This window comes from Clarias gariepinus, chromosome 9, assembly GCF_024256425.1.
Source record: "Clarias gariepinus isolate MV-2021 ecotype Netherlands chromosome 9, CGAR_prim_01v2, whole genome shotgun sequence".
Lineage (NCBI taxonomy): Eukaryota > Metazoa > Chordata > Actinopteri > Siluriformes > Clariidae > Clarias > Clarias gariepinus.
In genome coordinates this window covers 7,471,466-7,499,017 of record NC_071108.1, presented here as the reverse complement: position 1 = coordinate 7,499,017, position 27,552 = coordinate 7,471,466, and the positions used below count along the sequence as shown (strand labels likewise).

Here is a 27,552-nt window from a genome sequence, read left to right as displayed (position 1 = left end):
AGCACATAGCCCTTAAAAAACATTTTTTTGCCATTTTTTGCATTACTGTGTTTTAATTAATATATATGAAGTCAAGATATAGCAATATATCTTTTTTTTCAGCACAACTAACAGTATACAATATGATGAACTGAATTTTATTTCATAATTGAGCAAGTTATAAAAAAAGTGTGCCACACAATCAAAGAAATAGCACCGATTCCTAAGATCACATTTTTTGGTGGTTGTTTTCGGTTGTTTTCTCCTCATGCAATCCCTCATCATTTATACCATTTTATCTTGTATGCAGGGTTACATGGGCCCTGGAGCTTATTTAAACAAACTTACAGTAGGGCACGAGGTGGGGAACACCCTGGATGGGGTAAGAGGGCACAAACACATACACACACAGTCACACTCTCATTCACACACTACGGGCATTTTTGTGACATCATTCATATTTTCCCGTATCAGTAAAACTTACAGCTAATGGTAAATTTGGTCCTACATGACATTAAAAACCCAGATGCAGATTTTGCGATCTACAGCCTCCTCCGTCAAGACACTCTGGCAGGACTTCCTAATAAGCGTTTTTATTTTATTTTATTCATTTTATTTATTTTTTATTGGTCACTGACCAATGCTGTGTTTCACGCACAAATCTGTGCCACTTGTATTTTTAGGGTTAATCGTCTCGCAACAGCATGCGCAACCAGTCAGTACGCCCTCCTTATTCTTTTTATGGCAGCTGGCATCCGTTACATTTACTGGCTCTTAGTGTGCCTTTGTGGTAGAAGAATAAATCCTGTAGGTACGAGAGCGGTAGCATGAGAGGAAACTGATCGCTACTAATTCATAGATTGCGGATGGCATCGTTCTCCTGAACAGATTTTTAAAAAGGTTGGGCAAATATACCTGTGCGGCCACCAAAATATACTTTGGCAGCTCGGCCACGTAAACTCTATGTGTGGGAAACACTGGTTTCCATCAATGATCTTTGACCATCGTTATAATTAACAAGGTTTTGTGTGCAACAAAAACTCCCCACTTATTCCTCGACCTAATTTGCTGCCGTTACTTTCAGTTTGACTCACTACAAAATCACAAGTTTGCTATATATACACATGATATATATATTTCACAAATAGAACTGCAGGCTGATTTACCCATTGTGCCAAAACTGTGGGAGATTTATTGGAGTTATAGCTGTTTTAAAAAAACACAGAAAATTCACACTTACAGTATGTAACCCAAATAATTTTGACATGCACAAAATATTCTCTTGCAACACTTACTGCTTCACTTGAAAAAAAAAATGAAAAAAAAATCCTCGAAAGTGCAGAATTGCAGAATCTCATTTTGCTGTCAAAGCAGACCAAAGAGTGAAACAGAAAGCTGAAGGGAAAAAGAAATATGCAGCAATCCTAAAAAATTCAAACATTTCCAATTAAAACAGACGAATACAGTATGAAAATTGTAACGTTGGTTTATTTATGAACAAAAATTCAGTGCAGACTTAATTTATTTGTCATTAATATCAAGTGCCTGGAGGTGCCAAAGTGACAGCGCAAAAGGGTGGAGTTTGAGAGAAAAGGTTTCTCCCCAGGTGACAGAGCGCTGCACGGTGACTGAGTCGGCAGGGGGAAACCCGTGGTGTTTTTTTCTAATGAGGCCGCTCTCATAATTAACTAGCATTAATCAGTCTTACAGGACGGATCCCAAATCCAACCTGTAATTTGCTGTGGTAAAGATTTCCGAACATATTATATTCCTTTTTTAAAACAAAATCCGAGGTTCCGCTGATTAGCTACTAACTTACCCATGTTTGGATCTTTCTTGAGGCCACACAGCTGTTTCATCCCTATCCGTTGATTTCTCATCACTTTCTATGCATAAACAAGTGCTCTTACTTTCACTATTATAGAAATAGAGTTTTGATTTCTACTGTAGATTTGTTAACAATTGACGATGATGTCATTTTATCCGTGAAGATTCTTAACTTAAATCCAGTAATTGTAATATTATCTTCGCTGGGTGCGAGCTACAGTAATCTTTTGACCATTCTGAAACTGACAAGGTTTTTAATTTATTTTTTATTTTTTGGGGCCAGACAGTGTAGTTAAATACTTTTGAAAATCTTACTGCCGGCTTAAGTATGTGCACAGCAGAATGCAAATTACTCTGCATAAGAAGAAACATTTGCATAAGGAAATGCTGATTAAATTCCTTATACTTTGGAACCAATTTTTTTGGAAATCCTACATTTACAACAGCAGTCACTAGTCACTAATAGCACAAGTCTGAGTAGAGTTTGAAATACAGTGCGAGAATGATATTTTCTCTCTATAAGGAATATTATGCATTGCTAAGAATGTTGTTCATCATATGATATTTAGTTGCGGTCTTTTCTTGTGTGTGCATGTTCAAACCTCTGCGCTTTGTTATGAGGTTACTACCCTCAGCCAGCATATATATAACAAGTTGTCAAGAGGAAGACCGGGGAACCCATTTATTATTGCAGCAGATTGAACAAAGCACTCAAAAATGACTGTAGCAAAGCCAGTAAACTTCTCTAACAAAATAATGGACTGTAGATCAGGTTTCTGAACATGAACCAGAGCTGCAAACAATCTGTCTAAAACTACTGGACTATAGCCATGAGCTCGAAAAGGAAACTCACTCCGCAACCCACAGCACCTCGACACCAGCAACTCGTACTGTAGCACCCCCATCAGAGCCGTGCCGCGATGACCCAAAGCCATCTTAGCGTCCCAGACTTTTGTCAAACCCCTTGAAATAAAGCATAAAGTCTTGACTTCATGCACAGGCCAAATCCTCAAATACTTATATTTGTTTCTAGAATTATGGGTATGACTGTATATCGTGTTGCTATCATAAGATTGTGGAATCCCCTTTGACTTAAATTTGTACAGGGGGAACCCGAAACCTACTGTAGGTGGTTATAATGGTTTTTTTTCAATGCCATGGCTGATGAGTGTATAAAAAAAATCCTACAAAAATATCCTTAATTTAATGCGTGTTTTACATGAAGTGAGTCAAGTAACCGCAGTAAAGGGATAAATTAGAGATCACATGGGAGGGTATGTGATTAAGCAGGGAAGCAGAATCCACAATGCTCCATAGAAGGGATTTATTATATGAAATTGGCCAGCAAATGGAAAGTCGTGAAGTGTGGAAATAGCCGGAGCTCGTATGAGACTTTGAGCAGGCTCAGCAATCTGTTGTGTGAAGAGGAATCTGTATGACCTAGTGGTTGATTTGCTTTCTAAAATCATGTGAATATTTCAAGCTTTGTGGGCTGGATGGACTGTTGGTGGTGATTAAGAGGTTGGAGATGGGTGGGCTCTGAGCTGGTAATTGGATCAAATCTGTTCGCCAAGGTTGTGATTCTGGTGATATTGGATGCTTTTATATTCTGGACCAAGTGTTGTCAGACAGGCAGTGCTAGAGTTTCTAACAGTGCTTTTACATATGCAGTCTGTCTGAATCATACATACCCTCATACATTTTCTGCTTCAGTGTGATTCATTTGGGCAAGTGAGAGCACTGTACCCAGACCAAGAAGAACATATCCAACAGAATCTAAACTAGTAACTGGAGCGTGGTTGGACTGCAGCGAGAATATGATGTGACACTGAATTAATCCAAATGCATCACCTGAAAAAATAATATCGTCTGTTTTGTGTTGCAGGCATTTTGTTTTGAATATATATATATATATATATATATATATATATATATATATATATATATACTGTATATATATACAGTATATATATATATATATATATATATATATATATATATACAGTATATATATATATATATATATATATATATATATTAAGACCAAAGATAGATAGACAATAGAAAACTAAAGTATTTTGCCTTATTTACTTACATGTGATCCGTCATATGAAGTCAGATATTAAGTCGCACTGGTTAGTTTTGCGCTATGGCCAATATTGTGCGGTAGGTGAAACGTATCCAATCTGCAATTTGATAAATACTTTATCTTCCAAATCCTTTAACAGGAATTGATAAGATTTTTAATCCTAGACATTGTTTTAAAGCACTTTAATGAACACTTTCCAAGAAAGGCAATGGTGGCTCAGTGGTAGGTGTGGCTCAGTGCGTAAGGCCTGGGCTTGATTTATAGCCAGTGCCCAAACCACAACCACTGGCTGCAGAGTCGGTCCCAAGCCCAGGTAAAATGGGAGGGTTGGGAGGAATGGCATAAAACCTGTGCCAAGCATGTATGTGTGGACCGAACAGTCCGCTGTGGCGCCCCCTTGCCGGTAGCGGCCAAAAGACCAACAACCACCATGAACTCTATCCAAGCTGGTTATTCCAGTTGTGATAGTAAACATGCATTATTTATTATAAAACTGCACTGCTGGCTAAGCTAGTTTAAGGAGAACCTGGGATATCCCGGTGTCTTTAACTACAACACAGAATCTTCATTTGTTTATTTTTTAAAACAGGATTTTAATTTGGATGACAAACCAACACTGGCCTTATCTCAGTAAATAGACATGATGCACTAACATCAAAAGGGAGCTTATTTACCCAGGTTTTTGAAAATTTTAATCATCAAAAATGTAATGTAATGTAATAAGACAGGTCACATATACTGTACTGTAAGAAAATCAAACCACTGAAACAGCAAGTGAACCAAACATATTGATTTTGGAATGTTCAATCTATGTAATATTTTTTGAAGGCAACCTGTAAGAAGTAAGCAGTAAGAGTAACCATAAAGTCTGTTTATTCTGCCCAGTGATTTAGTGTGTATAAACAACAAGAGTGGACCAAGAGCTAAGCCCTGAGCAACTACTGAAGTAATGCTGTGAGGTGATGAAACGAAACCTACGCGCTTTGGGGAAGGATCGATCTTATGGCTATGATGAAAAAGCCAGGTCAGAATGTAGCTTCTGAAGTCCAAGCTAGCAACAGTGGATATGAGGATCTGGAGATTCAATGCTTTAAAGGCTGCTGCCAGAAGGGAAAAAGAAGGATGAGGACAGAAAAGGTTCGGGATGAGTTTTTGCACTTTTGGTCTTCATGGACAGCTTATTACATTTACGATCATGAAACATTCTTTTGGTTTAGGTCTCATTAAGGGTGTTATGGATTGACATTTTTAAAGTAGGATAGAGAATGTAACAAAAATGGAATGCTGGTGATAATTGACTATTAAGTCTGTTTCTTTATATGAAGCATGATCTAAAAACAAAGAAAAAGATGGAATCAACTAACATTAATTTTTAGAACAACTTTTCAAATAAAACCTCTGTAATTATTAACGATTATAAAGACAGAAGGAGATGTCATAAAGAAAATGTGTGTGCTAAGCCACAAAAAAGTTACTGAAAACCCACCCAAACTCTGATGCGTGTTTAAAAATTACTAATTGGCTGTAATTAGTCTTGAATTCGCTCAAATCTTAAGTTTTTTTTTTTATTCAAATGTTGTTCAAAGTCAATGTGGTTGTGTACTGTTCACTGGCCAAATCCCTAAATACTTATATTTGTTCCAAGAACTATGGGCCTGCCTACTGTATAAAGAAGTCATCACAAATAAAGAAGTTACTAAAAAAAAATATTATATTATACTCAACAGGGGAGTGTGTGCATGCCTTTACATTTTGATGCCAAACACATATAATATATATATATATATATATATATATATATATATATATATATATTTTTTTTTTTTTTTTTTTTTTTTTCCCCAATATTTATGAACCTGTCTTTCTGTGTGTATGTTCTACATTGTAAACCAATGTTAAAAGGATCCAAAATATGCAATCATCTCCTCTGAATAGTTGATATTAAGATGTGTCTCCTCTATAAAGCCTTCCTGATGGCTTTAAACTGAAGTGCTATCAATTAGTGATTCCTGAGGGTGGTGACTCTAAGTGAACTTCTGCTCTGCAGCAGAGGTATATTTTGGTCTTGCTTTCCTGGGATAGTCTTCATAAGAACCAGTTTCATCATGGTACATGATGGTTTTTGCAAATGCACTTGACAATACTGCTCGCCACCATAGGCAAGACCAAAGAGCTGTCAAATGATGTCAGAGACAAGATTGTAGACCTGCACAAGGCTGGAATGGGCTACAAGACCATCAGCAAGGAGCTTAGTAAAAAATAAAAAATAACCTTTAATCGCCCTCATTCTGAAGCTCCATGCTGGATTTGACCTAATGAGGTAAGGATAATCATGAAAAAAGTGAGAGCAAAGTCCAGGACAACACGAGAGGAGCTTGTGAATGATCTTAAGGCAGTGGAACCACAGTCACCACTGGAACCACAGTCACCAAACAAACCACTGTTAACACAATACGCCATAGACTGAAATTCTGCAAACCCTGAAATGTCCCTCTACTCAAGAAGGCTCATGTTGAGGCCCGTCTGAAGTTTGTCAATAAACAAGGAAGGATTGGAAAAAAGTGAGGTGGTCAGATAAGACCATAATTGAGCTCTTTAAGTCGCTGTGTTTGGAGGAAGAAAAATGCTGACTACTGTATAACCCTAAGAGCACCATCTCTACAGTGAAGCATGGAGGTAAAAACATAATGCTGAGAAGCTCCTAAAGGTACAAGCCGACTTTGTCTTATTAAGGGGGCCATGTATTGTAAAATCTTAGATGAGAACTTCCATCCTTTAGCCAGAATACTGAAGATGGGTCGTGGATGGGTCTTTCAGCATGACAATTTCCCCAAAATACCAGCTAGGCAACAATGTAGTGGCCTAAAAAATAAGCACATTAAGGTCATGGAGTTGCCTAGGCAGTCTCCAGATCTAATCCTGTAGGAGATGTGTAAGTGGAGAGCTGAAAAGCCCAGAGTTGCCAGACGACAAGCAAAACACCTTAATTATTTTTCAAAGATCTGTAAAGAAGAGTGGACCAAAATCCCTCCTGAGATGTGTGCAAATCTGGTAACCAACCACTCCACCAAGTACTGTACTAAGTCATGTTTTGCTTGAGGTTCAAATACTTCTTTTCCTTTTTGAAATGCAAATCAATCTTTAACCTTTATAAAACGTCTTTTCTTGATTTTTGTCCTTATATCCTTTAAAATATACCTATGATAAGAATAAACCTTACAAAATCTGAAATGCATGTTAAACCTAACATTTTAAATGTACCCATTTTAGTGCTTTTTAAACAGCATGGTCTTAAATCAGTTTTTTCCAGACTCCCAGTGACTCAGCTGTTTTGACATCCAAAGGAACACCATTAAAGAGAAGGGTCACGTTTTTGACGGAATGCTATGTCAAGCTGACCCGTGCTAAAGGTTCGAATGGGGATTAGCGCAGAGTACGGTATTAAGACTGCCAGATTTAAAGCTGTTTATATTGCACTGTTTATTTTTTTTTTACATCCTGTCACTGCTTCATACCTACAGTAGCACAACCTGTGTCAGCTTTTTTTTTTTCAAGGTGAGAAAAACATCTTATGTAAACCCATACAGCTCAGCTGTCCTTCAAACAAGAATCTACAGCTTATTATAAAAGTAACCTAAGAGAACATGACAAACAATAACCAAGCGCTCCACATGGGTTTAGGGGTGACAGTTCATCCAGGCTGATAACTGATAGAGCCTGGTGTTTATTGCCTGTCTGAGGAAATCTAATGAAGGCATGATCCTACTTCACTGGCTGAATTCATAAAATGCTGATCTAAATGATCGGGCAGCTGGTCCCATCTGTCTCTCAGTCTGCCAGCAGTGTCTTGTTCCAGCCCTCAAATAACGCTATTACAGGTTATATTTGTGCTCTCGAAATCATCACCTTGCCCAGCCGAAATCCCAAAATAAATTCTAGAGGAATAAGTTTTCAGAATTTGGAGGACTTGTTTGTGAAGTGTAAAGAGACAACCAGATGTTTCGGAGCTGGGAAAAACACTTGACTCTACGATTCTGCAAGTGCTTAACAAATGCTTCAGCAGAGGATGCATCGTACTGGTATAACTAAGAGAAATAAATACTTTAGATAAACACTTACTTTAATCAACAGCCCTATCTGAATGGCGAAAAACGATTAAAAAATGAATTTTTGAACAATTCGTCTCCCTTAATATTGAAAACAGAATAAAGAACACCATGAGCGTATTGACGAACAGACATGAGACCTGGCATCTTTAATCGAGCATCATTAGTGTACCCACAGTGTGTTTGTGGTCATATCTTAAAGCCCACAACACATAAAGTTCAATGATGCTTATTCAAGCTGTTCCTAGTAACCCAAGTTATGAAGCAGGTGGTAGAAAAAGCATGTGAATTTCCTCTAGACTAAATAAATAGACAAAAAAAAAAAAAAACATGCAGAGAGTCTTATCAGGAAATAATATGAGCTGAAAATTGTATGGTGTATTTTAATTTTTAACATCATGATAGACTGTTTAGCATATGAGCTCTTGCCAAGGTATCGCTTCTCTTTAAATTAAAGAATATAAACAGCAAAAACGGAAACCACCCCAAGACACATCTGTAGGTTAACGCTTGTGTTCCTCGGTCTTAAACTTTCATCCATCCATTATCAAAACCACTTATCCTGTGTAGGGTAGCCTGGAGGCCTGGAGCTTATTCCAGGGAACCTAAGGCATAAGCTGGATGAGATGCCGACCCATCAAATTGAACAAGCACACAAACACCCTATCATGTGTGTGTGTGTGTGTGTGTGTGTGTGTGTGTTCATGCACATCCTTTTATAATGTAACCTATTTGATTTTAAATGAAATGAAATCGCTTACAACATAGGGACCACCTCATATAATATTATCATATACAGTATTATGATATAGCAGCCTATGAACACCGCACCCAACAGTCATCCCAGACTCTCTCAAGTTCACCTTCATCTTCATTCTGAATGCAAACACCTAGCCTCAATTACTCAATCACACTCCACATTACAAAAGGACTCGAAGCAATCCCATTAATTGTGAAGTATGCGCTCTGTATTCCGTACCCCTGATAGCAAACCTTTTGTTATTCTGCTGTAGTGCTCATGGTCATGACTACGCTTCTTTTCATGTCTTTGCCTATTTTAAGACGAGCCTTGGTTACACATGGCCTGATTGATCCTGCTTTACATTTGGATACTTGTTTAAAGGTAAAGACACACCATTGTGTGTCATCTCTTATTCCACAAGTGTCTCACCTGGAGGAGTCTGGCCTGCTCAGACTGCAGCATGCTGATCTCCTGACTGATGCTGCTCTGGCCCTGCCTCAGAGCGCTGTACTCCGCCTTCAGCTGGTTAATGTGGGCCGACAGCTTGGAGATCTCCTCTGCCAGTTGGACGAGAAGCCCACGCTCCTGTCCCTTCACGGACTTCAGGTCAGTATCGTGGTGGGTGAGCGAGTGCAGCAGGGATGTCTGGACCCCCTCCAGTCGAAGGAAGTTGCTGTTGTAGTCGGGGCAGTTGGGTTCAATGAATATATTAATGCGGGAGCCATCGCCTCTTTCTACAGTCACCAGGGCGTTGCCTTCGTCTTGATTAGTAGTGATGAGGGGTGGAGCATCGGGACCTGGAGATGCCTGGGAGTGGTTCATTAGGAGGATGGTGCCTGTTACAGTAAGAGCCAGGAGCACGGCAATAAAGAGCAGGATGGTGCACAGGAGGTAACTACAACTCCTCCTCTGTGAGAGAGAGAAAAGATAAAGCCAAGAGATCCAATTATTACATATGTGTATATACATACATGCAAAAATTGCATATAGCATGCTGTAAAATGTGCCGCAGGTGCAAGCTAATATATGAGCTCGGGCGGGTTCACTACTGACTTCAGGGAAGACTTTAAGCTAATTTCTGTGATTGCTCTGGGCCTGTGAGAGTTTGGCTCCAATAATAAACTACACGAAATGCTTTGTCTGTGCAGCTCCTCCAGTAAGGGAAAAATCCCCCAGGGCGAAAGTATGTGAGAGAAGTAGGGAAGATACTAATACAACGCCTGCGGCTCAATCCGTTCCGTTTCAGTAAAGTGCCTGGAGTTGACAACTCTTTTCTCAGTGTGTACATACACAAACAATGGCAGCCTGTCACAAATGAAGAGAAAAGAGATTTGATGTCAAACGTCGAAGCTCAGGGAGAACGAAATGGCCAAAAAAAAAAAAAAAAAATCTGTGATCTGTTTGTTTATTTATTTATTTAGTTTAAAGTTCTGCACAACTCATTTCATAACTTCCTGAGGTGTACGTAGCAGTTCCTATATTTCTGTAGATTCACACAGCAGTATTGTTTACGGCAGGGGTTCTCAAACTTCATCTGTAAAGGAAATTCCGAGAGACCTCTTCAACAAGCAAACGAATTCCATTGACCCTGTCAGTATAGATTTATCTTGTGAGTACTGTATAATCCTACTCATTTTTCAATCCTTTTCTGCCTTTTTACTTACGCCATACAGACGTTTATTCCCCAAATAAGATAATAAAGTTAATGACTACTTGTTTTCAAGTATGGGGGGTTGAGTTAAGTATATTCAACTCAACTGGGTCAGGGTTAGCTCAGTGGTAAAGGTAAATGGTAAATAGTTGCCACTATTGGGCCCTTGAGCAACTCCCTAAACCCTCAACTGCTTAAATGAATAATAAGATAAAAACGTAAATCGTTCTGGATAAGGGCATCTGCCAAACGCTGTAATGTAAGTAGACAGTTAAATTGGCTATTAAGAACTCATATTAGTCCTAACAGCTTTGATAATGTTGGGTTGTGAATCCAGCACTGTAGCTGGAAAATACAGTAATAAAACAGACCCCCTTATTTTAATTACCTGGATCATAATGTATTCTAATAACAGATTTTTGATCACTATAGTCTATTAGAAGTGTAACAATACTCTATAATCATGGTTTGGAACGTACCTTGGTTTTGAATTTAGGCTTAAGTAGAGGGCAGTTTAAAAAAACATACTTTAAAAAATGTACAGTATTATGAATTTAACTGGTCAGGGTGCCAATCTATTGCAGGGCACACACTACAAGCAATTTGAGAATGCCAATAAACCTGATCTGCGTGTCTTTGGACTATGGGAGAAACCCGGAGTAAACTCACCAAGAAACCGACCACTCCGAGGAAAGATGCAAAACTTCAACATGTCTGCAAACAGTACTGGAAATAAACCAAGTAAACCTACTTACCTATAAATGTGTTATAACATACACTATATGGACATTTGTATTTGGCCAAACCTGAAAACACATTGTATATCCAAATACGTGCAAGTCCCCTTTTGCAGCTTCCACTCTTTGTGGAAGGCTGACCACAAGATTTTTGAGTGTTTCTATGGAAACTCGTGCCCATTCATTCTGTAGAGCATTTAGGAGGTCAGGCACTGGACAAGATTAGACGAGAAGGTCTGTCAAGCCAGTCAGGTTCATCCACTCTGAACTCATCAAAGCATGTATTTATGGTTTGTTTACTGGTGTCATGTTGGAATAGAAAAGGGCTCTAACAGTTGCCAAAAAGTTGAAAGCATGGCATTGCCCAAGATGTCTTGATACACTGAAACATTAAGAAAAGGGGACTTCACTGGGGAAAAGGGCCCCGACTGAAACACCTGAATTCAATAATTAACAGGTTTGGCCAAATACCTTTTTTTTTTATATATAGTGTCTTTACAAGGATTACCATTACACTTAACCATGCTATCGCACATATTCACAAGTCCAAAAGACATGAGTGCATGGGAAAACATGTGAAAAATACTGAGCAACCCTGGTGGGTACTGGTGAACATTATCATCATATTGTTTAAAAGGCCACTCTTAAATAATCTAAGCAGGATGAATAGTGTTTTTCCAAAATATGAAAACATAATTAGAAAAGAGTGTTTGTTGTAATGTGCACTTGGTTATGTAAATTTTCCTCATGTTTGTTGGCTATAATATGATCACGTGAATCAATCACTGAACCTAATGATTTCCACGAAATGGCTGCCAAAATCATTACATATCCCAGCAGACACTGTGGGTAGAAGGCCCACAAGAGGAAACAATGGTTACATGGACTCATTATGGCATGTCATTTCTTATAGTGCTCAGAGATCAAGGTCATGAACTTGTACGTCTCTATGTATTGGCTTTTGATACAACAGGTTTTTCAAACTGTAGAAATCAAGTAAATTCGAGGTTTATGACCTGCAAGAATGTTGATTGCAGCAATTATTATGTGCAGGATTTTAGATTGCAAGTAATGCATAAGGAAATTCTCAACACAGATAAAAGCAATGATTAGAAGAGGAAAGAGCTGAGAGCAGCCGAGCTGAATGTCTACCTTCAGGATCGACTCAATAGAAGCAGAGTCCCACTGGGTCTCTGTAAGAGGAATAAAAGCAGTTTCTGTCAGAAATAGCTTGTCTTCCTTTGTGCTTGTTGTATGAGTGATGACATCAAGTGTACATATTAGATAAGAGGAGAAAAAAAAGACTGAATTCCCAAAATGCACATATTCACTAAAAAAAATATACACCAATCCACCAAACATTACCACCACATACTGTAACATTAATACATTAACATAGATTATCAATCAATCATATACCAGGAAACTGGTTACAGCATCTGATTCCACAAGACCTCTAGGGACCAAAGGTCGACCTGTCTGGTGGGCCAAATCCACAAAAATGCCAGAACAGCACAAATTACTGGGGGAAAAAAAAATCAATGCTGGCCATGATCGAAAGGCAAGAGAATATTCAGTGCACCATACTGTAACCTAACCCTAACGCTAACCCTAACCCTGCCTCAATCGCTAACCTGGCCTCTGAACCCCACAGATCTCACAATCTGAATGAGCACACATGGACAAACCAGTCTAATGAACGGAGTCACAACCCACAACATCCACAGGGTCCTCTGCTAACCTCCTGGTGACAGACACAACAGCACACCCTCGAGAGATCATGGGGAGTCAAAGTTGGGCATAATGTTTGGTGTTACATTTTATTTGCTATGGACATGTATTTTGCACAATGACATTAAAGTTTAATCTAATCTCGCTCACTCATCTTCTATACCGCTTTATCCTGTATTCAGAGTCACCTGAAGCCTATCCCAGGAGGCTTAAGGCACGAGGCAGGGTACACCCTGGACAGCGTGCCAATTTATCGCAGGGCACACACACACATACACTTAAACACTACGAGCAATTTGGAAATGCCAGTTAGCCTAACCTGCATATCTTTGGACTGTGGGAAGAAACTGGAGTATCCGGAGGAAACCAAGCACGGGGAAAACTTGCAAACTCCATGGACAAAGAGAAGGGAATCGAGTCTGGCCAGGAATCGAACCCGGACCCTGGAGGTGCAAGGCGACAGTGCTAACCACTACACTACCATGCCGCCCTAATCTAATCTAATCTAATCTAATATGAAGAATTGATTTAGACTTCAGTCTTTTAGTTTGCATACATTTTGAAAGGGGGGAGTGGTGGCTTAGATGGCAAAGGAACTGAGTTACGGATCGGAAGGTCAGCACTTCGATCCCCAGCTCCACCATGTTGCCACTGTCAGGTTCTTGAGCAAGGCCCTTAACCCTGTCTGTTCCAGGGGCATTGTATCATGGCTGACCCTGCTCCCTGACTCTAGTTATGCTGGAATATGTGAAGAAGGTATTTCACTATGCTGGAATGTATATGTGACAAATAAAAGCTTAACTTAAATTTTTAGCATCTTATGCAAATTACTAACAAACTCAAAGTTGCATTCAAAAGAAATTCAATGAATACACACTGTGTATGTTCTTCCTGTTGGCCCGAATAATGGTGACTGTTTGGCGCTCGAGCACGTATTGTCAATGTTTTATTTTACGCAAACTTTTAAAGATTATAAGAACCTTCATGTGTCAGCAGGAACGATAAAACCTTATGAAAGACACAGAAAGTAGGAGAACCATAATGAGAGTGAAGGCCAACTGCACTGACGCATGAGTAAGGACTAGACTACGGTGGTCATGATTACTTATTCTGGGAGGTAAAGGTAAGAGTATCAGGTTCACAAGAAGAGTAGAAGTACAGAGAGACGCCTCGAGTCATAGATTCACCTCACCTTGGCTTTTTGATGTGAAGTTAAATAAAGTGTGGTGCACTTTGAAGAAAAAAGGGTTCATTGAGGAGATGGATAGCTGTGGTAAAGAGCCTTAGCTTTCCTTTGTACCTCCCATGCTGCTCCGTGTCCTCAATTCCTTTCCTATCAGAAAAAGCAGATTCATTGTGTGAGCTTGAATTATGGGTCAGCGGTTGCTAAGTTTCCCTTTAAACATTACCCTTTGTCCATCATGTGCTACTTGACTCTTCACATCGTGATCCACATGCAGCAGGATAGTAAAACTAAGCTTCCATATACAGTATCGAGGGCCTCGCTCCTCTGCTCAACTGAGAATGCTCAAGCAAGTCGCAAAGCTTCCACATAGTTCAGGGTCAAAGGTCAAGTGAATTACTTTCAACCGCAAAAGAATTGATGCCCTGTGCCATTGTCAAAAATGCAGGTTTTCACTCAGTTTCAATCACTGCAGGTACACTATTATACTTTATGCTTTTAAGACAAAAAGGGGTCAGCCAGTTTAATTACATCATGACAACCTGAATCACAATTCACAAAGGAGATCGTAAGATTACAACCTTTATGTATGAGCTCAGATACGCTGTAATGTTCTTATTACAGTCAGCTTATTAGGTCAGTTTGTAGTTTGGAGCTCTTTTGCTGCTATGCACACAATGTCTTATACACTATAATCCAACCATCAGTGTAAAGAGACTACCATCAGTAACAAATACCAAGGTAGTGTTGGTAATGTTTGTTTTGCATAATGTTTTACCAGTGGCTTATATTTGTATTAACTTGTACCGCAAAGAGGGAGAGCTTGCAGTTCAGATAAATTACTGGCACTGTGTGCATCGCAGGAAGAAGTGACCCGTGGACCGAACGAAGTCAGGTGTGGGAATATTACACAGTAAAAGAGGAAAGTGCTCACTCAAGTAAAACTCAAATACTACATCAATGCTGTGCCATCTAAAAACCCAGCACTCGACTGTTGTACTGCAAGACGAAAAGGGAGCACTGTGTTCTCAGCCAACTATCCTGTCTTTGTTAGCTACAGTAGGAGGGGCTGTGACGATGTGCATGCTGAAGCTATTAATCATGGGCTTTGCTTGATGATTGAAAAGGACTTGATGCCTTTATACTGTACATGCTAGATGGTGCAGGCTATTATAAGGTCGTAAACTACATTAAGCCAGGTTATGAATACCACCATGCAAAACGAAATGGAACTTGGGATGCGAGATGTTTTACAGACTGTTGGAGCAGCATTGGGCAATTGCCCCAGTGATCTCTAATGGCTCAGTAATCACAGTATAAGACAGGAGAGTTTGGAAACAGAGGGATAAATATCGAAAGCTTATGGAGGGTATAACGCCAATTTGGGAAGCCCTCAAGTGTGTCACCACTAATAGCTCTTGATATCCTTATTGCATATATTTTGAATGCTATATCGCATGTGGCTTTGACTTACAACTGATTATTTCGTAGAAAATACAAAGATACATATTGTGTATCAACAATGCTGAGATATACATTTTGGTCCATCACCCAACCGGTTGTGAGTTAATAATTATTTAGCTGTTTTGCTGGTTCAGTAAGATTCAATTCCTCAACTTGGTATCATCAATGTTAGACCCTTGCCACAAACACCTTGGATTTTTTTCTTTTAGGGAAGAAATGACATGCCAATGCTAAGCACATGGTACAATTGCTAGCAGCCGTTTCATTAAGTGATGTGGCGACCTCTACAGCTATGCTACTGATCCTTGGGGACCAGAACTCCTCAAGTGAATTAAATACTAAAAAAGAAATGTGCTCCTTTGGATGTCATCCCTGTAATAAAAATGGTAGAACGCAAGCATGGAAAGATCCCTGAGGCTGGCTAAGCAATATTTGTGCATCTCAGGGACAATGGTACATCAAACCGAGTGTTTTCTGCAGCTGGACTTACATGACTCACTCCAGACCAGTTGGATATGTTTATTTTTTTATATACTGTATATTATGTATTTGCTATGTACACATACATTATCTAATCAATAGATCTTCAATATACTGCAAGGTGCCTGAACACACAGTGATGTTCATTTCCTTAAATAAAAACTAGTAGAGTTTACATTTACTGTGGGGAAGATTAGGCTAATTGGCGTTTCCAAATTATAGTGATTAATAGGTCCTACCAAGGCCATACAAATGGGAATAAATACTAAGGTCACCATTAGCCTCCATAGTCCCTAGTTGGACTACAGATATTCCTAGATGGATGGATGGATGGATGGATGGATGGATGGATGGATGGAATAAATCTAAAACAAGAAAAAAGTCCCATCATCATTACTAATTTATGATTAATCAATTATTGATCGTTGACATGTCCAACTATGGGTTAAGAAAAGTTTGCAACCCTAATGCAAGGCATTAAGGAAAGATGATCAGTATAATCAGTAACTGGGCAGGAGTTCAAATCAGAAAACACTGACCTAAAAAACAAGGCATTAGAGCAACAAGGCCTGGACTTAATGCCTTGAATGCACAATAAGATTTCACAATGGTACTATAGCACAGCAGGGTATGAATAAACAACCTAATCAAGGATGAAACTCAATGTGAATGCAATCAGGTGAAACACTGACAAACCAGAGGCAATGGCAGGTCTAAAGCAGAAGCTGAAACACATGTTAACAAAACACATGATGTAAAATGAGAGAACCGTAATGCTGAGGAAGGGAATTTGCAACGATTAGATACACCATCATGTTGGTAAACAGGAACAGACAATGACATGTCTTTACTTTTTATCATGGCAAGATCATTATCTAGCCTTTTATCTGTGTCATTTCTAGCCACAGGACAGCTGATAATTGCATATTTTCGGTTGGTGTTCTGTTTCTCAATCCACTTTTGTCCTTGTCATTATCAGCAAATGACAAGGAGGTTATTTTCCCCTATCTGATAAAAAACTTTGATGTTTCCACCATCAGCATCATCAAGGAATCATCGCCCTTACAGATGATATAAGTGGAAGACCAGAAATAAGGTTCAGGCATACAATGATATAGTAGAACATGCTGCAAGGCCTTATGGTATTGCATGCTGAAACTACTTTTTCTGTGGTATGCATGGTATGTGCATGATCTATTAACAACTCAATATAATTAAAAGAAAGGTTTTGTCTGTACTTTGGTCAGAACTTGTTATTTTCAATGATATCTTTGTGGTTCGTTGAAGGACTCAAAACCAGTCTCGGAAAAAAAATTGTCTGTATGCTTGTATGTCTTTACAGTATATCTATCTGTAAGTCTGTCCAGCCCAAATTTGTCAAAGCATCACGCAAAGCTGGCTAGACAGAATGTATTGAAATTTTGCCTGAAGTTAAACCTGTGCCATAAATGAAATCAAAATGTTAACTACTGTACAACTGAAGTTATGAGCAATTTGGTGCCAGATTACATCACGCTTTTTTGGATGAATATAGTGCTTTTTCCATCGAAGCTATACGCGTCACTCAACAGAGACAATCAACACGATACTTTGCCGTGTATAGACCGAGTACGCTGAAGGCACACAAATGACCGTAAGGCACCTACTAGCTGCCAAAATCCTCAATACACAGGCATGAAAGTGTGACTCATCATGGCTTGCTCCAAAAAATAAAAAATAAAAGGTACGTAAAGCTAAACCTTGGGAAGTTATAAGCAGTTATGTGCCAGATGTTGATCAGCTTGTTTTTAACTGTAACATTTTAACTATTTCTACAAACTATTTACGCTAGTAATGTATAAAACAACAAAGAAAGCGTAACAGTTAAACCAATGGTGGTACGAATAGAATGAATGAATGAATGAATGTACGTGTTAAAACACAGAAGAACAAACACCAAACTATGGAGAGACAAGACGAATTATATGCCTGCTCATAAAATAAAATGCTGTGGATTTTTTTCTTTTTCACGCTAGCACTCATGTTCCTGAATTTGGATAATGGATTGTTTCGCCAGCAATGGAGATGACCGTGTGGGCGGATGACTCGTAGGAGAAATAACCTTCATTTATTCGAGCATGAACAAAATAGATGTATGAATAGCAGGCAGATAAAACAATTTTTCAAAGAGCGCAGTGATATACTGGTATCCAAGTTTTTAATGTATGATATAATACAAAAACCTTAAAGATAGAGCGCCTCTTCATCAGATAAAACTGGAGAGCTTCTGGAGTGCTGTTCATCTTAGGATGATGTAGGCTTTATATTTCCAGCGTATTTGTCTTATCAGGCCGTAACACACACCCCAGCTGCTTTCTCAGACGTGCTCGTGTTGGGGGATGGGCGATGGGAGAGGTAACATATGCAGCAGGTGTTTTCTTCTCTCTGGCGTACGGATTTACATGACATCAAGTTTACAAAAGCAGGTCAGAAAGTGTTGCCAAAAAAAAAAAGTGATGTAATTATAACTGCAGTGCAACTCCGAGCTTGAGGAGTGACCTCTTGCGTTCTTGAAACCCAAGCTCTACTGCACACTGATATGATAACAGCATCTGGCAGGTAGCATGGCACTGGCACTGATAAAAGCTGAAATCTTAAGCTATCTGTGAAATGCATCGGATGTGCTATAAATACCGAACAAGCTCCGAAACTCAGAAAGAAAGCAAAGCGTCATCCAGACTCACCGACGGTGCTTGAAAACCAAGGCAAAGAGAAAAAATAAAAATACATTGTCAAGCTCCAGCTGCTCTGTAAATTAGACCTGGGCAGGGATCAAATCCCTAAAAGCAACATGAGTCGCCCTGGATTATGGTGACTCCAGTGTAAGGCCACTCATTCCTGCATTACCCAAAGGTCTACACTCTATCTCTGAAAACACACACACACACACAAATTCATTTATGACATTTATTGTAATATGGTTCTTATAATAATACATACAAGAATATGGACAGTTGGAATGGATTAGCTGTGGTGTGGAAAATAGCTTTCTGTGAATAGCTGTGAATAGTAATAAGAAACAAAGAAACATCACAGTGACGTAACTCTCCATCATCTAATACTATTACCAACCAATGTGTACTATTTTTCGCCATTATTATTTGTCTTTTAAAAATAAAGTTAGTTTTTAACTTTACTTCGATTTCTTATGCTGTAAATCATATAATTATAGCTACATGGAATAACAAACTGTAATCAGAGCTTTACTTCTAGGTAACATTCTTGCAATGCCAAAGGGTAACATTCTCGTTTAGTAAAATGCTTAAGTTTTCAGAAATATTATAGATGCTTATACAGGGACACTGGTACATTCATGCAATTCTTCAATCAGCCAATCGTGTGACTGGTGCACTGCATGAATTTATGCAGATCCAGGTCAAGAATGCATATAGTACATTAAAATTCAGTGTTAGGATTGCAAAGTTTCTGTACACTTTTCTTTATCCCATACTCAAACATGTTAACAATCAATAATCAATTAATCATCAATAATTAATGAGACGCACACTACCCCCCCCCACTGTAAGTTTTACACTGTAACATTTTTTTTAGGTTGAAACTAGTGCTGTCAATCAATTAAAAATGTTAATCCAGTTAATCTCAGTTATACTCTGATTTATTCGCATTATAAACCTTAAATGTTAAAATAAAGAAAACCATGTCAAGAGGTTAGTTAGAGGAAACAGATTATGTCGTTTTATAATATCTTAAACATTAACAGTTAACAAATGTTAAATTAAAATCTTATGAAGAGGAACGGCACTGCATGCAGTGGCTGGATTCTATGGAGTGTGACAACTCACCGCCGGCGGGGCTTCAACCCGGACCCTAAGATCCGAAAGTCAACAACCAAAAACCTTAACCACCACCACATCTTATGTTTAACGTATTCTTGTAAAATTAGTTCCTCTTAAAGATCGCTCAACCGCACAACTTTGGCTTTATCCAAACTTCCATCCAGAGGCTTTGGAAACTTGCTGTTCAGCAAACCTGGTAATGTTCCCTCAGTCATCTTATTATCTGTGCTAAAGTGCCATTATCACACAGAAGAAATTCAGTTGACATGACTATCATTTCCAGATAACCTCACCTGAATGTATAAAATAAATAAATAAATTCAGTTCTTTGTACTTTATAGTATTTTTTTTTTTTTACAAACCCCAGTTAGAAAACTGGAGTCAGAGCACAGGGTCAGCCAGGATACATCACCCTTGGAGCAGATAGGGTTAAAGGCCTTGCTTAAGGGCTCAACAATGGCAACTTGGCAGTGCAGGGGCTTGAACCCCTGACCTTCTGATCAGCAACCCAGCAACCCAGTAACCCAGAACCGATTGAGCCCACCACAATTCAGTGCTTCTGCTTTGTACAACCCACCAAAGCAACCCCAGATCATAACACTGTTTAAGCTTATGCAGTAGGCACTAGGCATGATGTGTGCTTCACTTCATCCACCTGACTTCTTACCATTATGCTTCCATCTTACAGGAACAGAGTAAATCTAAACTCATTAGACCACATGATTTTTTTTCAAAGCTTCACAGTAAATTGTTTACAGTCTATAAACCCGAAACCCTTCTTTCAGATTAGCTTTACTGTTATGTGATTTTCTTAAGGCTACACAGCTGTTTAGTCCCAATCCCTTGCGCTCTCTTTGCATTGCGAGTAGGGACATTCTCTTATTTTCAAAAATTTACTTTAGACCACATTTCATCCTGGAAAATAATGGTTTACCACTTTGCTTTTTGGTTTTAATAATGCCTTGGACAGGTTGAAGACCACTTTAGAAGTTTCAGCAATCTCCTTAGTTCTTTTCATTGCTTGATGCAAGGCAATAATTTGACCCTTCTGAAACAGAGTAACAAATTTACTACGACCACAAGATATTTCTTCTGACATGGTTGTTCAAGAAACGAGAAGCCACTCACTGCCTCAGTTAAAGTTAAATAACTTTTTATAGACTGGGCCATATTAATGACAGCAGTAATTATCCAACAGAAGGCTCGTAACTATTCGCTCAGTTAAATTTAGGTGGTGACTTACTTTTGGCTGGAAGGTAGAAAGGTCTATGTTCTCATATCATTATTTAATGGTGTATTAGTTAATTTAGCTCATACGCTGAACATAACATGCAAAAAAATATGCATCACTCTGAATATAGTTGTTTTGCCAGCTAATGTTAACTAATAAACCAGAAAAGGCAGCAAAACAGTAAAAAATTTTAAGACAGCGAAAACGAGGGAAAAACCATTTCTGTGAAAAGAGTTCTTTAAATGTATCTCTTTGAGGTATGAAGCAGGCATGTACTTTGAAGTGCAAACCAAATACTGCAAGCTGATTGACTGTTATTCCTTTATGTCTGCTGTCTTTTAGATCTCTCTATATCGAGTGGAATGTCAAAAGCATATAGTCATTATTCATGTAAATTCGATCACAATCCCAATTCAAGATTGTTTTATCGCCCAGACCTACTATACCGTATAAGCAGTTTAGTCCTGTACAGTATATACTGTACCGTACCTGGGGTACTGAGTTTACAATTTTGGGCAATAAATGTTTCTTTCAGCCAAGTTCTGAATATTATGGTTGTGTTAGAATCTCTGTACATGCATTCATTGTAAGTTTATAAAAAAGTCAGCAATTTAAAATTTCAATAATATTTACTGAACATTTTAATGTTTTTTTTAAGCATGTTGACAAGTTTGGTCTTTGATGTCCCTGTGTATTTCCTTGTATTTGTACAGAATACAAACAACAATCTTTAAGAAATCTTCAGTGACTCTTTATTTGCACGCTGCTGAACTGTAAATTGATGTGAAATTATTTTATGAATATAGAATATAGAACATTTAAGCTGTGAATATAGAAAATTTAAGCTGTGAATATAGAAAATGTAAGCTGTTTTTCAGATTAGCTCTTTACCGTTAAGTGATTTTCTTAAGCATACACAGCTGTTTAGTCCCAATCCCTTGAGTTCTCTTGCTCAAATGATGCGTGTTTTATTTCATAGTGCCGCTTAACATTACTGTTTTTTTTATTATCGCCACAGGTTCAGAACGTATGACACAAACTGGCTTTAAACTTCAAACAGGAAGAACACACACACACACACACACACACACACAGATCTTTCCTTTCATCACTGATGGGTTGGTTTTCATAGTCTACTTTCCTTTTTGTGTGTGTGTAAGCCATGCTGTGTCTTGGTTTTGTATCTGTTTCTTATGTCTATACTGTACATCTATCTACAGTATATAAGGTTAGGTTTTGCCTTGATAGGCTCTGTTGCGTAATGTGTATAAGAAAAAAACCTTCAGGTGATGTACGCATATACTAGATTACTGGTATATTAATTATTCCGAAAGAACCTGTCACTCGGTCTGGATCTGGACCATTTTCTGCCATTTAGTGATGCCTATAGTGATACTATAACCCTACGGCCAGTGAGTGCTAGTTCTGTGTGCAGAAACCCCACCACAAACACAGTTTAGGACAGTAAGGAAAAGCTTGTGGAGCACAACTTCATCAGGTTTGAGATGATAAACGCTGACTAAAGTGAGCACAGGGAGCTCTTTTTCATGCTTCAGGCTGTCTTCTATTTTTCTTCTGTCATCATCTTCCAGCCAAATGGGAGATTAGAGATATGCTATACAGCTAAGTGCAGATGTTTGCACCCCCCACACCTTAGTTTCTTTGCTAGGTGAATTTCCTTTTTTTTTTTCTTTTTAGTTTAGCTGGGTCAGTATTTTCATGTTCATAGTAACCTGAAATGATTTTCATCAGTACTTTGTTAAATATTCTAAAAAGTAGACATCCTTTTCCCAAAACACGTTGTATCTGTGCAGGATGTCTGATTCAAAAGCTTTGGGTACATCACATCCCCATTTAGACATATTGTACTGTACAGTATGTACAGAGGAGCACTAACTGCAATTCAAATCTGTTTTCCTCATTTGGTCTATTTCTAAATCAGACAGGCATAACGGCTTAAAACATTTAAGCTATGGACAGACAAGAGGCAGGTTGAACCATTTAATCATCAAAAAGGTGATGGTGCTCACCCGTGCCGTATTCCAGAAAGTTTACTTATTTGTCTGTTCATGCTTTCAGTTGTGAAAGAGAGAGATAAAAAGAGACTGCTTGGCAGAACATGTGAAGTTTTCACACACACACACACACACAGAACGAAAGCTGCAGGTCCAGGATGGACCCGTTCCCTGTTGCTATATTGTTTCTGTTAAGTTTTTCATTTCTTCCTTTCTTTGTGTGCACTGTATAAAAACAAGCACGGCTAAAGTTTCACCTCCCTCCTGAGTCTTCCTCCACAATCTTCTACGGAGGTTTTACACCACAATCACTCGTTTTATTACTTTTACTCCAGCTTTCTATAAACGACTTAATATATCTGATACTTTCTTATAGAATAGGCTTTGTTCTTGATGGTTTTTGTCTATCTGTAGGTTAACGTAAATCTTCTGAGCATGTTTAAGGGAGAATAGAGTAAGCTAGGATCTCAGGTGGCTTAGGCGGACAATTTCTATCTAAATAAAACAAAGATTTTGTGTGTACATTGGTCAGAATTTGTTCATTCAATAAAACCTTTTCATTTTATATGCTGAAGGACCTGAAATTTCATGTCTGCATGTCTGTATGTCTGTCCAACCAGATTTTGGGTCACGCAAACTGGCTCAACACAATTTAATTGCCTAAAGTTTTACCTGCGCCATAAATGAAATCAAAATGTTGAGTAGAAGTGAAGTTATGAGCCACCCTCACGCCACAGCATGTGACATTATGTGGGCTCTTCACTCAACAGAGCCAAGCAATGCAATACCAAAAAAAAATGAATTTATATAAATGATAAAATATCTCATACATATTCAATCTGAGCTTAGCAAGGCACACGTGCATACATATCTCCATCATAAATATGCTGGCTCCACTGAGAACCAAGACCCCAATATCCTCATGTGTCTCGTGCATTTGTGTGCATTCTTGTGTAATCATCTTCCTACATGACTTGAATGCAAGCGGTCTTGCCTATGGACTCTGGTTTAAAGAAAACAACCACTTGGAAACCCATTTGAGACTTTTTTTATTTTCCCACATAAAGTGGATGCCTCGGGAGATTTACTTCATTTTCCAAGAAAACTGATGAGTGTTTTACATCTGACAGAGGCAGAGTGAAGCGAGTGGTATAGAAGCAGCGCTCCCTGTGTCCTTGAATAAGATGCTGGGTTTGGACTAGTATTTCCCAGGCTGATGAAATGACATCTCGTTATGACCGTAGAACGCTGCCACTAATTGGTTTGTCCACACCTGATTTCTATCTAGGAGTCTATAATCTCAGATGACAGCTGTCAAGGTCATTCAGTGGTATGAAACTCTGTGAGCACTTTTCCTTCCCTTTCTTTGTCCTTTTCGGCAATAAATATGAGCTCCGGCCTTCATCTCCAGTGTTCGATGTACAAATTTTTGAATGTCAGAAAAGACAACGCAATGCCAACTGCTTTGAAAAGAATCATATCAATTTCTAAGACCCATGTGAGGGGAATCAAGACATCACACTGTATTTACCAGAGGTGGGCAAAGTACACACGTTTTGTGAGATTCCTCAGGGCAAGTATTCTTCTTCTTCTTTGTCTTTCAGCTCTGTCCTTTCAGGGGTCGCCACAGCGAATCATCTGCCTCCATCTAACCCTATCCTCTGCATCCTCTTCTCTCACACCAACTAACTTCATGTCCTCTCTCACTGCATCCATAAATCTCCTCTTTGGTCTTCCTTTAGACCTCCTGCCTGGCAGTTCCAACCTCAGCATCCTTCTACCGATATATTCACCATCTCTCCTCTGAACATGTCCAAACCACCTCAATCTGGCCTCTCTGACTTTATCTCCAAAACATCTAACATGGGTCGTCCCTCTGATGAACTCATTCTTGATCCTATCCATCCTTGTCACTCCCAAGGAGAACCTCAACATCTTCAGCTCTGCTACCTCCAACTCTGTCTCCTGTATTTTCTTCAGTGCTCCAGGGCAAATATGACTCAAGTAAAAGTACAAGTGCAAGACCTCCATTTGCATGTGTACTTGAGTAAAAGTATAAAATCCTCATCTTGAAATTTGATTAAGTATCTATAGTAGAGAGCTTTTATAAGCTCACTGTAGGTTTTTTCACAGTAAAACAATTCTCTCTCTCTCTCTCTCTCTACAGAATGAACTGTTTTTGTCATTGTTTATAACCAGGTCCACTTCTGATTTTTAAACACCTGTTACGTCAATTACAGTTAATAGTTAATAAAAACTCCTGCTTCAAATACTACCAGTGTAGTTATATAACGCAACACCATGCAGAAATATACCTAAGTAGAAGTACAGATATTTGCTATACGATGTGGTGGAGTAAACGTAAGGAGTATCCTCTAATAAAACTACTCAAGTGAATTACAAATCCAAAAATCTATGAAATATGTACTTAAGAACTCCCACCACTGTGTACAAAGAACTAAGAATAAAAGGCACATCAGGACTCCAGATTCAGCTCCAAGGTTTCGTGGGAGAGAAACACAAAGAGTAGTTGTGATTTTCTCCTGCACTTGTTTACAATTGTGCCTTAGAGTCTGATATGGATGAGCTCAATAATAGATTTCATTAATCCACTGGCCCTGGTTTAATGACTACAGGAATGTCTGGATATTATTACCCTTTAACTTTTCACTGCTTTTTCGCCTCCTGGGCCTGACAGTTGGATGAAGCTGTAATTGTGCAAATGGGTCGTTCATTGGAAACGTCATGCTTCATCAAATAGCACAATAAGTACCTAGTAAATAGCAATAAACTTTCATAATTCTGCCCTGTTTATTGATATGTTCACTTTCCCAGCAAAAAATGTATTAGTGATAAACACCAATTTCCCATTATGAAATCAGGTAATAAAATTAATACACCTATTTCTATTTCACCTTACTCAATTACACAAAACTCAGGGGCACAACTGTAAACAAGTGCAGGAGAAAATTACAACTCTGTGTTTATGCTTCCATTTGGTGACCAATTAAAAATTAATATTATTATTATTATTTTAAATATTGATGTTATTTGCGTTGGTGACTGTGTTGTACAGGGACAGCTCTCCTGTCTCCGAGTTCAATTTGTTTTGAGATTCTGTTAGTATCACCATTTTATAAATATCCCAAATTCTATCATTTTTGCGGGGCATTTGGTTAACGTTGTAAACAAACTTAATAATAATTGACTCCTTTCACACAAGGTGCTGTGCTGCCTGCCAGTGCATGAATAGTTTAGATTGCACCTGTGGGATTATTGCGGAAAGGCAACATTTTGTCCATCGCAACTTCTTAACATCATTCCTTATGTCCAATCTCACTCATCCCACACTCACTCATCGTCTATAGCGCTTCATCCTGTATACAGGGTCATGGGGGCCTGGAGCATATCCCATGTACTTATGGCGCAGGGTGGGGTACACCCTGGATGAGGTGCCAACCCATTACGAAATACACACACACACATATTTACACGCTCGTTCACACACTATGGGAAATTTGGGAACACAATCAGCCTAATCTGCATGTCTTTGGACTGTGGGAGGAAAGCAGAGTACCTGGTACACCGAGGCAGGGCTAAAACACGGTCCCTGAAGGTGCAGGGTGTCCATGCCGCCTCATGTCCAATTATTGATCATTATTTTTTATAATGACTAATCACTAATGAGCACTGTTACCATGACGAGTCATTAGTTACTTTTGTTTTTAATGAACAATCACTAATTACCAATGTTCTCAATGACCAATTACTGATCATTGTTTGTTCCAACAACCAAACACTAATCACTGTAGTTTGTCTATAAACTTCATCTACAAACTTGTTTGATTTCTTTCTTCTTTCTCTTTACATCACGCTAATTGCAACTGCAAAAGACGTGCTAATTGCAATTTTCTTTCTTTCTTTTTCTTTTTTTGAAAAAAAAAACTACGACTGACAGCATACAAACATTTCTAACTTTTAATAAAAAAATTCAATTATGTGTACAGTATATAATCAAACAGGGACTATTAAATAGCTACATTTTGTTATAAACTTGACACAAGGTTACAGAACTTTCTCCAGGTTACCATTCAAAGCATTTCCTTTCAAATAAAGTCCAACAGAAAAATCAACAGGGACGGTGAAGGTTATCAAGATAGAAGATTTGTAAAATGCTGCGACCCCCCCCTACTGTATATATGATGTAGAATATAAGCAAAGACACATGTGACTGTCTACTAAAACTGAGATGAGAGTGCACCCCTTCCCATGACAGCGCACGGATACAGATGGTTGCAGGGGAATTAGAACTCGCAATTTCTGGATGATGGAGTGAATGCATTTCTAATTGCACTACTTGGAAGCACTTGTGCAATATGCACAGAATAAATTATATCCATGCTGAAAACCAGTTCAATCCTTAACCATTTCATATCTTTTCAGGAATACTCACTGCCTCTTGACATTCTTGACAACACCTT

At 38.6% G+C, this 27,552-nt stretch overlaps 1 protein-coding gene across 1 annotated transcript in view; it reads right to left on the bottom strand.

The window, feature by feature from the left end:
• LOC128529807 (fibrinogen C domain-containing protein 1-like) overlaps positions 1 to 27,552 on the bottom strand; it is a 112,338-nt gene that overhangs the window by 68,087 nt on the left and 16,699 nt on the right. Inside the window, exon 2 of the mRNA XM_053503337.1 lies at positions 9,173 to 9,652. Coding sequence (XP_053359312.1) covers positions 9,173 to 9,652 — 480 coding nt within the window. The remainder of the gene's footprint in view (positions 1 to 9,172; positions 9,653 to 27,552) is intronic.